Source organism: Dasypus novemcinctus, chromosome 12 (assembly GCF_030445035.2).
Source record: "Dasypus novemcinctus isolate mDasNov1 chromosome 12, mDasNov1.1.hap2, whole genome shotgun sequence".
Classification (NCBI taxonomy): domain Eukaryota; kingdom Metazoa; phylum Chordata; class Mammalia; order Cingulata; family Dasypodidae; genus Dasypus; species Dasypus novemcinctus.
Genome location: NC_080684.1, coordinates 105,900,759 through 105,913,146, shown reverse-complemented (window position 1 = coordinate 105,913,146; position 12,388 = coordinate 105,900,759). Strand labels below are relative to the sequence as shown.

Below are 12,388 nucleotides of genomic sequence, written 5' to 3'. Positions count from 1 at the left end.
TCGGCAAAGTCCGGGAAGAGTGGCTGCCCCCACTCCCCCAAATCCTCAGCCCCCCTCCTGGGCTGCGGTTCAGGGGACGACGATCAGTAACACTCCTCTTCCCTCCCGAGCTCAGAATCAAGAGAAGGACGACAGTGTCGGCTTCGTTCGTAGTCTGAGCTGCACTGGGAGCGTGGCTTGGCCGCGGGCTGCCGTGGGCGCCCTCATCTCCCAGCCATGGGTGGTGCTCGATGCCTGGACCTCGGGACCGGCTGGGCCCCAAGGAACAAGCCGGCTCCAAGCGGGCTGGGCCGAGCGAGGCCAGGTCCTGCTCCCACGTCGCCTTTCGGTGCTTCCCTCCCTCCCTTCCCAGAGAAGAGAGAGGGAAGGCGGAAGAGGCCCACGAGCCAGCGGCCAGTGCACGAGGTCAGCCCAGGTGTGCTCTGGGAGAAGGCGGCTCCCGCCCTGGGGGGACGCGGCCCTCTGCGCCCACCTTCACAGGAGCACCCCAGCTCTAGGCACCGCGTGTGTCTGTGTGCAGTTCCCCCGGGTGGCCCCGCCGTGGTAGGCGCTCCGGCCTTGTTCTGCTCTCGACCAGGAGCCCACGCCGAGGCAAACCCAACCCAGATAGGGCACGGTGCCCGCGTGGCTCGGCACCCGCGTGGCTCGGCCCCGGCAGGAGCCGTCCGGTAATGCAGCGTCGGGGACTGAGCATGCCCCGAGTGTGAGGCCGGGTTCCCTCCCCGACGCCACTCCCGGGGGACGTCGGGTCTGCGATGGAGTCCTCCTGTCCCTGTAGCCTGAGGTCCACCTGCTGAGGCCAGAGCGGCTGGGGCTCCTGGGAGCCTGGCCTCGGCCTGCCCGCGGTGCCCGGGGCTGTCTGGAGCTCCGGCCTGGGCTGCCCGCCTGCCTCGCTCAAGGAACGCCGAAAGCGTTTGTAGCATACAAGGCTCTCCCTTAGCCATGGGGGCAAATCCCCACCTTGGAGCTGCCGTCCTGAGCGCTTAGTAGGTCGTGTCTTCCTTTCCCAGGGCTACCCTAACAGGGACCACAGACTTGGGGCCAAAAGCAGAGCCTGTGCCCTCGCCCTGCGGGAGCCACAAGTCCAACCGCAAGGCGTGGGCAGGTGCGCTCCCCCGAAGGCCCCATGGGCAGGCCCCTCCCGGCCCTTCCGGCTTCTGGGGCCCCGGGGGCTGGCGGCTGCGCCCTCCCATCTCTGCCTCCACCCCCATGGGGCCTCCTCTTCTTACAAGGCCACTTGTCGCTGGACCCAGGGCCACCTGAGAGATCCAGGGTTACTTCGTCTTTGCTGGGTGCCATCTGCCCAGACTCCATGTCCAAATAAGGATCCGTTCCCGGGTACCTCCTCGCAGGCCTTGGACTTGAAATGCCTTCTGCGGGGAACGCCGTTCTATGCAGTGCAATCCCAGATGCATGCTGTCCCCACCGAAGACCCCGAGGCCCTGTGGGGCTGGGAGGTAGGGGACAGAAAACCTCTGTTTCCCCCTGCCAGCTGTCACTGCCAGTTGTCCGGAGTCATGTCTGTGAACTTGGTCTCAGCTTGGGGGGGGGGTCAGTCGCAGCCCTGACCCTCCCTGCCTGGGGGAAGAGCCCCCCGAGCGGCCTCGGCCTCACCCGCCTGCCGCCTCTTCTTTTGTCCTCCCACCGCGGCTGCGCAGGGCTTGCCTGCAGCGTCTGTTTGCAACTCCCCTCACCTGCTCCGTGCTTTCTGGGCAGCCCCCGGCGTGGGCCTTTCGCAGGAGCGCCCGTTGGTTCCCTGCCTGCACCTGGAAAGCAGCGTCTTCTCAGCGAGGGCCTCTGCCTTTTGGTTTCTTCACCTGTACACCATCTGCTGTTCTGCGGGTGACCAGCCCCCGCTCTCCGAGTATGTGGCCGGGGCCAAAGATGACATTGTTGGGAAACCGAGTGTCGGCTCGGAGCTCCGGACCCTTGATCCGTGGACCCCAAGTGGACCCCACCGTCTAGGTGTCCTGGCTGCTGTGACCACACCACGGGCTTCAGCAGTGAGCGCGTCTTGCCCCAGGTTCAGAGGCCAGAAGGGCCCCGGAGTCGGTGTCTCCTGGCTGGTCAGCACCCCTTAGGCTGGCTTTTCCATCCCACGGCAGCATCTCCTCTGTCCTCCAGGTTCTTTTAAATTCTGGTTTCTTGCTCCTTCACAAATCCTCCATTAATAAGATTAAAAGCTCTTGAGGAAAGCAGATGTGGCCCAAGCAATTGGGCTCCCGTCTACCATATCGGAGGTCCAGGGTTTGATTCCTGGGGCCTCCTGGTGAAGGCGAGCTGGCCCAGGCAGAGAGCTGACCCACAGGGAGAGTTGGTGCAGCAAGATGACACAACAAAAGGAGACACAGAGGAGAGACAATAAGACACAGCAGACCATGGAGCTGGGGTGGCACAAGAGATTGAGCACCTCTCTCCTACTCCAGAAGGTCCCAGGATTGGTTCCCGGTGCCGCCTTAAGAGAAGACAAGCAGACACAGAAGAACATACAGCGAATGGACACAGAGCAGACAGCGAGGGCAAATTGATGAGGAGGGTGGGAGGAGAAGTAAATAAATCCTTAAAAGAAAAAAAAAAAAAGATGAAAACGCAGCCTCTTTCGGTTGGACCACTGTTAACTAAAAATGGCATCTTCAAAAGGTCCTGCCTGCAGTGGCCTCACACCTGTAGGGATGGATTTAGATCGAGATTGCATTTTATACTGGGGCACAGAATCCAACCTCCCTCAGCCCTGAACACAGTTTGGCTACAAGAGAGACAGGTTTTACAGACCAGTCCCACAACTTCAGAACCACCCTCCTGCCACAGCCAAGGCCACTGCCAGCCAAGGTCTAAAACAGCGTGGGCTCTGGGTGCTAAAGCTCTAGGACGAAATCCACCCTTCTGGAATGCGCTGGAAACTTCTATCTGCACTGATGCTTTGGTTCAGGGGCTAGTCCTTTTCTGTCCACCAGTTCCCGGTCCATATGCCAAGAAGTGGGGCTTTAGGGGGTCAATCCGAAACACTTAGAGTTGAGAAATGAGAAAATGTCCCCTGTTACGGATTAGTCCTGATTTGGGGTCTCTAACTCGCCCTTCCTGAGTTAATATATACCCAGCAGGCCTGAGCTGGACTCCCCAGCCCCCAGGGCAGAGCCCAAGGGGGCCTTGCCGGCTTCCCCCACCCCCACCAGGCCCCACGCCTGCTTCTGCCGCTGGCAGGGGGAGTCCAGCTGGCGTCTGGAGCCCAGGGTGGGTCCAGGCAGGGCACGTGGCAGGGCACAGAGCTGAGCGGACTCCCTGGTGACCCAGTGGTTTTGTTGTTTTCTGTCCCTGCAGAGGAAGCGGCTGGCATCCAGCTATCTCAACAACCCCCTGTTCCTCACAGCAAGAGGTAAGCACCAGCCATGGGCATGCCTGCAGGGGGCTCCGGGGCTGGGCAGAGCCTGCGGCCTCCCATCAAGCTCTAGGGTGAAGCCTGGTCTTGGTCTGCGGCCTCCCATCATGCTCTGGGGTGAAGCCCGGTCTTGGCCTGCAGGCCTCCCATCATGCTCTGGGGTGAAACCCGGTCTTGGCCTGCAGGCCTCCATCACGCTCTGTGGTGAAGCCTAGTCTTGGTCTGCAGGCCTCCCATCATGCTCTGGGCTGAAACCCAGTCTTCACCTGCAGGTCTCCCATCATGCTCTGGGCTAAAACCCAGTCTTCACCTGCAGGCCTCCCATCATGCTCTGTGGTGAAGCCTAGTCTTGGTCTGTAGGTCTCCCATCATGATCACGCTCTTGGGTGAAGCCTGGTCTTAGGCTCCAGCCTCCCATCACACTCTGGGGTGAGGCCTGGTCTTGGCCTCCAGCTTCCTGTCATGCTCTGGGGTGAAATCCTGTCTTGGCCTGTGGCCTCCCCTCGTGCTCTGGGGTGAAGCCCGGTCTAGACCTGCGGTCTCCCATCAGCCTCTGGGCTCCAGTGCTGCTTTGTGCCTCCATTTCCCACTAACCTGTTCTCCACCCTTCTTCCCTGTGCTAGCCAATGAGGACCCCTGCTGGAAGGTACGTGGCCCCTCCGTCTTCCCACCTGGCAGGGGGTTGGGGTGCTTTCCTTGTGGTCCTGGATAAGTGGAAGGTCCAGCATTCTGTGGCCCAGACTGGAGCAGAGGCCCAGGGGGTTGTCAGCTTCCTAAACCCCACATCCGTTTTCCACCCTACTAAGCCTAGTGGGCCTTGCCACAGGGTTCAGGTCATAGATTCAAGCCGGAGCCCCCCACCCGGCAGTGACCCCAGCAGCACGAAGGCTCAGTCGGAAGCAGCCGAGGCCGCGTGGAAGCCGGGCTCTCCCTGGCTCTGCCTGGCCTCACTGAGAACCCGGGCAGAGCCACCCTCCCTGGCCCTCCGTTGCCCGCTCCTAGAGGGCTAGGCTCCATTGTCCACTTTCCCTAGAACCCTTCTCCCTCGTGTCCTTGCTTCAAGGACATTGGCTGGTCATAGGCACGCCTCAGGAGGTATCCGGTTTTTCTTGACTAAATTCTGATCTCAGAAAAAGTGTCCAGCCCCTAACCCCTCTACTGGTTAAGCCACTGAGAAACGATGACGGAGGGCTCCGGCCACCTCAGGTAGTCGGGTCACTTCCCAGGGCCCACGGCCATTCCGAGCTCTGCCACGCAGAGCCCACGTCCTGCCGGGCCCAGGCTCCAAGCAGGGCCCCCAGTGCTGGCCCTGGCCCTGCCTCCCTCTGGCTGTGTGGTTTTGGGCAAGGGGCTCCCCTCGGGGACAAGGGTGGGGGGCGGGACCTCTGAGGCCTCAGGCTCAGCCCAGGGAAGCCTCTTTGGCATGGTCACCCCAGATGAGGTCCCTCTGGTCCCCTCAAACTCTAAATCCCATGAGCCTCGAGGATGCCAGCACGGGACAGAGAACACTTGCAGAGAGGAGGGTGGGAGCTGCTCACTTTCCCCAGGTTATGGAGGGTGGGTTTGTGAGACCACCCGGACAAGTAGTGAGCTCCCTGTCACTAAGGGTGTGTAAGTAGAGGCTGAACAACCAAATGCCGAAGGCTCTGTGGAGGGGACATCTGAGTCCCCTCCCGGGGAAAGAGGAGCCAGCCTGTATGGAGCACCCACTGGAGCTGGCACGCTCCTGGCAGACTGCGGCGCAGCCTGCTGAATCCCCTGGCAGCCCAGGGGCGAAGCCGCTCCCCCGGCATGCCCAAGAGGCCGGCTTCGGTCGAGGTGCTGGGGGAGGACTGGGGGTGCCTACTGGAGACACGCGGCTCACGTGCAGGCGGCGGGAAGCCCGGCCCTCTGGGGGCGCGGTGTCCTGGCCGCAGCAGGTGCTGTGCCCCACCCCTTCCCCGTCGGCCGCTGGCACCCAGGTGGTGGCACAGACGCACCGGGGCCCCAGAGTGCCTGCTCTTGGGGCTCGTGACCCCGCTGTCCAGCGAGGGCGTCCTGGGACCCGGGGCTCATCACACTCTCCTGGAGCTGCTGAGAACTGCTGGCCAGAGCGCTGGGGTCCCAGAGGGTCCCACGGGGTCCCAGAGGCAGCTGCCCGGGCCGACCGACCCTCCTCCCGCCTTCCTTCTCTTCCAGAGCGAGATCAGCCACGATGAGCACTGCGCGGCCTGCAAGCGAGGGGCCGACCTGCAGCCCTGTGGCACCTGCCCGGGGGCTTACCACCTGGCCTGCCTGGACCCGCCCCTCAAGACGGCACCCAAGGGCGTGTGGGTGTGCCCCAAGTGCCAGCAGAAGGTAGGGGAGTGGGGCCCAGGCGCACTCCCCACCCCGCACCGCGGGGCCCTCACCTGGCACACGGGTCGCAGCGCCGACCTTCTGTGCTTCCTGGAAGGCCCTGCCCGGGGCAGAGGAGGGGCAAGGAGGGCTGGGGCGGGGAGCAGGCAGTCAGCCTCCACACAGCGGCTTTTAGGCCCGACAGTTTATTGCTGGGGTCTGTCCCCTGCCCCAGAGGGTGCTGCAGAGTCCCACCCTCTACCCGGGAGATGCTGGGGCGCCCCCACCCCCACCCCGGGCGTGACAGCCTCCATCACTGCTGGTTGAGAAGCCTGGGGAGTGGACAGGGCTGGCCCTCTGTGTGGCTGGACAAGTCACGTCGCCTCTGGGCTGCACGTTCCCCACGGAGAACCAGAGTCACAACACAGCACAGGCCGCAGTGCCAGGTGACACATCCCGTGTCACCCCCGCTCAGTGGCGCAAACGAGAGCAGCCTCTCCATCAGCAGGGCCGGACAGCTTGCTGCGGGCCAGGGGGCTACACGGCACTCTGTGCGTGGCCGGATTTTATCCAGAGCCCTGGAAACACGTCTGCCCTTCACGTATGAGAGGGAAACGGCGCGAAAGCGGACCTGGTTAAGTCAGTTCCAGCTCCTGCACGAGCTGAACTCTTATGTATCCACTGAAAAGGATTTTTTTCCAGGGTTTTTTATTTGGGGGGCGTGTTCACTCTATGGAATTATGTTAAGAAATGAATAGCAGTTCTACAACCACTCCCAATTTTGGTAAAACTGGAAGGAGAAACTTGAAAATGTAAGATAGCGTGTGGCGAGGTGGCAGGAAGCAGCGGTGCTTTCACAGAAGTTTGCTTTTTGAGGTGCCTTAGGCTATGTCGTTGGTCTAATCCCGGGGAGCCACCTTTGCTGCAGGAGGCGGCAGCAGTGTGCGCTCCCTGCGTCCCTGGCTTTGTGGGGTCCAGGTGAGAGGCTGCGGGCTTCATGCCCCTCGCTGAGGTTCGGGGTGTGATGAAGGACCGAGACACCCTTCCCTGCTTCGGCAGTGTCAAGGGGCTCACTGGACACCCCTGTTTGTCCCTGGCCAGCCTGGGGCTGCTCTGAGGTCCCCCAGACATGGAAAGACGACCAGTGATCATTTGTCCATTCATTCATTCATCATTCATTCACTCATTCATTCAAGAAGTACATGCACCTGTTCTGTGCCAGGCACTCTCGGAGGCCTTGTGGAGGAGGGTTGAGGTCTAGAAGGTTCCTGCCTTTGTGGAGCTGATGTTGTTCCTGAATTGCCTCTGTGAGCCAGAGCAGGAAGCCAAGGTGGCCACCCCTCGTGGTTACATTTGAGGAACCTGCAGCCCAGAGGGCCAGAGCCCCCCGGGGTCACACAGTCCAGTGGGGCCCGGGTCTGCTGCCTTCCCGAGATTGCTCATTTCCCCGTCTTCCCCCAGGCCTTAAAGAAGGACGAGGGCATGCCCTGGACCGGGATGCTGGCCATCGTGCATTCCTACGTCACCCACAAGACAGGTAAGGGCCCTGCCCCACTGCGGCCCCTGGGCTCTCTCTGGACCCCTGGAAGCTGGGGCTCCAGGCCACCCTGGCGAGCTCTGAAGCGTGAGCACTTCCAGGCCCACAGGCTCCTGGAGGCATGGCCACCTGCCTTCTGCCCCTGCTCTCACCTGAGGCCCGGCTGTTGCTTACCTTCCCTTCTTGGGGCGGGCATGGTCTTCCCCTTCCTAGTGAAAGAAGAGGAGAAGCAGAAGCTGCTGCAGAGAGGCAGTGAACTACAGAGCGAGCACCAGCAGCTGGAGGAGAGGGACCGGCGCCTGGCCTCCGCCGTGAAGGTGTGTGCTGGGGCTGGAGGGGAAGGGGCGCCTGCCCTTAGAGCCCTAAATGTAGAACCCAGAGTTCATTGTCCAGGTCTGCGACCCAGGGAGGAAGACAGACTCCCCAGGTCATTCGGCGAGGCAGTAGGCACAGCTCTGTGACTCTTTCGAGAAACATTTATCAAGCAATTAAAACATCCCAGCTCTGCCCCTTCTCGGCTCTCTGACCTCAGTGAGGCCCTGACCTTCTCTGAGCCCCAGTTTCCTCCTGCGTAAAATGGACATTGTTCCTCCTTCTTAGGGTGACAGTAAACGTGGTGGTGGTGGTGGTGATGGTGATTACGGTGGTGGTGGTGGTGAGGATGGTGGTCATGGTGACGGTGGTGGTGATCATGGTGGTAATGATGGTCATGGTGACAGTGGTCATGGTGGTGGTGATGACGGTGGTGATTGTGGTGGTGGTGATTGTGGTGGTGGTGGTGGTGGTGGTGGTGGTGTTGATGGTGGTGATGGTGGTGGTGGTGATGGTGGTGGTGATGGTGGTGGTGGTGATGGTGATGGTGGTGGTGATGGTGGTGATGGTGGTGGTGATGGTGGTGGTGGTGGTGATGGTGGTGGTGGTGATGGTGGTGGTGATGGTGATGATGGTGGTGATGGTGGTGGTGGTGTTGATGGTGGTGATGGTGGTGGTGGTGATGATGGTGGTGATGGTGGTGGTGGTGATGGTGATGGTGGTGGTGATGGTGGTGATGGTGGTGGTGATGGTGGTGGTGGTGGTGATGGTGGTGATGGTGGTGATGGTGGTGGTGGTGGTGGTGATGGTGGTGGTGGTGGTGGTGGTGATGGTGGTGGTGGTGGTGATGGTGGTGATGGTGGTGGTGGTGGTGGTGGTGATGGTGATGGTGGTGGTGGTGGTGGTGATGATGGTGGTGATGATGGTGGTGGTGGTGGTGGTGATGGGGTGGTGGTGGTGATGGTGGTGGTGATGGTGGTGATGGGGTGGTGGTGGTGGTGGTGCTGACAGTGATGCTGGTGGTGGTGATGATCGTGGTGATGACAGTGGTCATGGTGACGATGGTGGTGGTGGTCGTGGTAGCACCAGTGTGGTAGGTAGCATCAAGACCCAGTAGGGAGAATGTCCCCACGCTCCTACAAAAGTCCACCTTTCCTAGCCCTAAAATCTAAACACACTTCTCCCGTGGCTGCATCTAACCCTATTTTCAGCCGCTGCCTGGTTTCCTTCGGGCTCTGCAGGGACGGGGGCCTGGGGTGGAGGGCTGGGCCTCTCCGCGGATGCCTGGCTGAGACCCGTTCTAACACCTCCCTGACAGAGATGCCTGGAGCTGAAGACGAGCCTGCTGGCGCGGCAGAGGGGCACCCAGGCGTCCCTGGACCGCCTGCGCACCCTCCTGAGGCGGATCCAGGGCGAGCAGCTGCTCCAGGTCACCGTGACGGCCACCAGCCCCACCCCGCTGCTGGCTGCCCCTTGGACCAAACCCTCGGCCGCCCCGGCCATGCACTCCACCCTCCAGCACCCCCAGGGGCACAACTGATCCCCAGCGACCAGTCTTCAGCCCCACGGAAAGTTCCTGGGGCCCTGCCCACACAACCTGGGGGTCCCGCCGGCCTTAATTGATAAACACTATGAATTTCAGACAAAAGGAAACCAGAGAGAGAGAGAGGAAAGAAGGGGGCGAGTGAGCCGGGTCAGACTCCCGGAGCTGGGCAGCAGGCTAGTGCCGGCGGCCAGGCAGCGGGCGACGGGGCCCCCCGCCCCGCACACGGTCGGGCACGGCTCCAGGCCACAGCCCCCCCCAGCCTCCTGCTGCTTCCAGAAGAGGGGAAGGTGGCGGTCATGGAGAGGGGCAGGGAGGCGAGCGGGCATCCCCCAGGCCGCGGGCGTCCTGCCGGGAGGGAGAAGGGGAGACGTAGCTGCGTAGTAGGGTAGTTGGGGCCGTGCTGGGAGGAGGGCTGGGCAGGGCCGGCCTCCCCCGGGACCCCGTGCTCACAGAGGCGCCTGGTGCCCGCCCCCGCGCCCTTCTGTCAGTATTATTAGGGTAAGGATCGTAGCCGCTTGACTTGAGAAGCCCGGGGCGCCTTCCCGCGGGCCTTGTCCCGCGCTGGCCTGCCGAGCCTGCGCCAGGCCCCTCCGGCTCGCCCCGCTCTCTGCCTCCTTCCTGTCCGGAGCCTTCGGACTCATTTCGCCATCGATGTATTTTTCTCCTGGAGTTTCTGGGCAAAGGTGGAGCTGCGTCCACGCAGGGGAGGCCCCTGGCGGGCCTTCTCCTCGGGTTGACTCATTCAACCGCTGAGCAAAGCCTTTTCTTTTCTCCTTTGGAAGAGCCGCTAAGTATTCCACTCCTCTTTTCTTGCCAGTACAGACACTATGCCAAAAAATACCTTCTTTACATTTTTGTATGGCGTTTTTATTGTAAGCTATTTAATGTGAAAGGGGCAGGGAGGCACTCGCTGTCTCCTGCTCATAGAGACCTCTGCTTCCAGGTACGAGTGGGACAACCTCCCTCCGCGGAGGCCGCTCTGGAGCCATCCGGAGGGTTTTTTTAGAGCCGGGGTGGAGCGGGGGCAGGTGGGGAAGGGGGCAGCCCGGGAGAGCTTGGCCTTCTGGGGCTCTGAGCCCCGCTTCCCGCCATCTCCTCGAGGCAGCCGAGAGCCTGAGGGCCCCCACTCCGGCGCCCAGGGGCTCGTGCCGGGCGCCTCACGCCACCAGCTTCTCCAGTTCCAAGGAACTTAGCACAATGGGACAGCACCCAGGAGCCACACGGCTCCCTGCCCTGGGCGCATCACACGGTGCCGAATTGCAATGAGCCCACGTGTGCGTTTGCACACACGGCCAGACACACCCAGCCAGGCCTCGTGCCGAGCCAGGGGGCCGAGCCCCTGCCGCCCCCACGATTCCGGGAGAAACTGTGCTGTACGCGTCAGAGCTATTTTAATACACTCAACACTGGGTTGAACAAGATTTTTATATTCTTTTATTGACGAGCAAGGTGAACTGTGTGAGACCCACGTCTCACGCCTTGGGCCCTCTCCCTGCCAGTTGTGCACTGCCGCGCGGCTCGCGGCGGAGACGCCTCCAGGCTCCTTTTCCGTTCGTTCTCTTCTCGGATGGATCGAGTTGGGTTTTTTAATGTAATGAGAGCATATGAAGGTTGGATCCGGGAGGGGTAGCTGCCGACGTGTCTCGAGACTTAGTTTTTATGACCAAGGAGGACCGTCCAGTGATAGTGAGGCTAGAGAAAAAGTGCTTGTCCGGAATATGCCGATGTAGTTTTCCTTCTGTACGATGCATTAAAGGCGACTGATGAGTTCAGAGCCCTGGTTGTCATGTCCTTGCCTACGGCGGAGAGGGTGCGGGGGCGGTGGGCACGGGACAGGAGGCCCCACATCGGGGTGCTGCCCCTCCCCGCGACCGCACACGGCCTCCCCGGCGCATCCCACAAGTGCGCGAGCCCACGGGGGGCGCAGCTGCAGCCTCGCCAGTTCTGGCATGTGCACCGCAGCTTCCTCGTCTGTCGGGGCAACGTGGCCGCACACCTGCCCTGGAGGTTACCTGGGCCTCCTGCGATAGCAGCCGGAGTGGGACGCCCAGCTCCTGAGAACCGGTTGTAGACCCCGTGCGGGGGCCTCTGGCCCACCCCACTGGGTCAGCTGCCCACCCCTGGGCTGGCAGCTGTGGCCGGAGGATGTGGCAGATGTCAAAGGGACCCACCGCCCTGGGAGGTAGTGAAGGGAGTGCAGGTGTCCAGCACTGTCCACTCCCACCAGACCCTAGGGTCGTGGGGCTTGGGGGGTGGGGCCAGTTCCACGTCATCACCGCTGGAGCCCAGACAGGCCCCTCTTCATTCACCCTGAACAAACCTCGGGCGCCCTGAGCACCAGGCTGGCCTCGGTCTCCGTGGGTCCTGAGGGGGCTCTGGGGGCCCTTGGGCCGGCGGGTTCAGCGTCTCCAGCCTTGCTCCTCCGTGCACCTGCCCCTCCCGGCCGGGCTGACCTCCACGTGGCCAGCTCCAGTGCCGGGCCTCCGACATGCCGGCCCCCCCCAGTCGAAGGAGGCGCCCAGAATCCCCCTCGCCAGGTTTTCTGCCTCTGCCTGATTTCTAAGTGCGGGGGTGCCAGGTGTCAGGGCTCTCACCGCTCCTCTCCTGCCGTGGCTGGTCTGCAGATGACACAGTCCTGCCTGTAGAAAAGCCCAAGAAACACGAGAAAACAGCTAGTAATGGATTCGGCTCAGTGTCAGGGTGCAAGGTTAATGCCCCCGAATCGGTTCCTGGGTTTCTATACACCAGCAGTGAACATCCCAGAATGGGAAGTAAGGAATCGATTCCATACACCTGCTGTATGTAGGGTCTAAGGTAATAAAACATCTAGGGATAAATGTAACCAAGGAGGCCGAAGGCTTGAGCGCTGAGACCTGCGGACCACGGCTGAAGGGACTCAAGCCCCAGGTGCCCCGCCCCGCCTCCCGGCCCTCCTGGTCACTCTCAGGTCTTACCCTGGCCTGGACCAGATGCCTCTGTCTGGCGGCCTCCTGGCCAGCCCACCTGGATGTCTAACAGGCATCTCAGACCCGGCCTGGCCTCCAGCTCCTGCAGCTCCCCCAGCTCAGGGGCGGAGCCCCAGCCTTCCCGCTTCTTGGACAAACCCCCCAAGAGCCACCCCTGCCTCCTTGCTCACTGCACACCTGGCTGGTGGCCAGTCCATCAGCAGATAGTCAGGGCGTGGCCACGACTAGCCACCCCCACAGGCATCACCTTGCCCCCAGCCACCATCAGCTCGCTGGGATTGCTGCGGCCACTGTCCACCTGGTGTCCTGCTCCATCCCATGGCCATCTGTCCTCA

General features: G+C 62.0%; 1 protein-coding gene across 3 annotated transcripts in view; it reads left to right on the top strand.

Annotated features, from left to right (window-relative positions):
• The window catches only part of PHF21B (PHD finger protein 21B), a 109,965-nt gene extending 99,104 nt beyond the window's left edge, over window positions 1-10,861 (top strand). For 2 of the 3 annotated variants that reach the window (XM_058308921.2, XM_058308922.2), the window contains exons 8-13: window positions 3,319-3,373; window positions 4,000-4,022; window positions 5,555-5,713; window positions 7,154-7,229; window positions 7,443-7,546; window positions 8,860-10,861. In XM_058308921.2, the coding sequence (XP_058164904.1) occupies window positions 3,319-3,373; window positions 4,000-4,022; window positions 5,555-5,713; window positions 7,154-7,229; window positions 7,443-7,546; window positions 8,860-9,081 (639 nt within the window). In that variant the 3' untranslated portion in view covers window positions 9,082-10,861. Of the gene's footprint in view, window positions 1-115; window positions 3,200-3,318; window positions 3,374-3,999; window positions 4,023-5,554; window positions 5,714-7,153; window positions 7,230-7,442; window positions 7,547-8,859 lie in introns of those variants that run through there. The other variant, XM_058308923.2, reaches the window with a different exon arrangement.
• The last annotated feature ends 1,527 nt before the right edge of the window (window positions 10,862-12,388 follow it).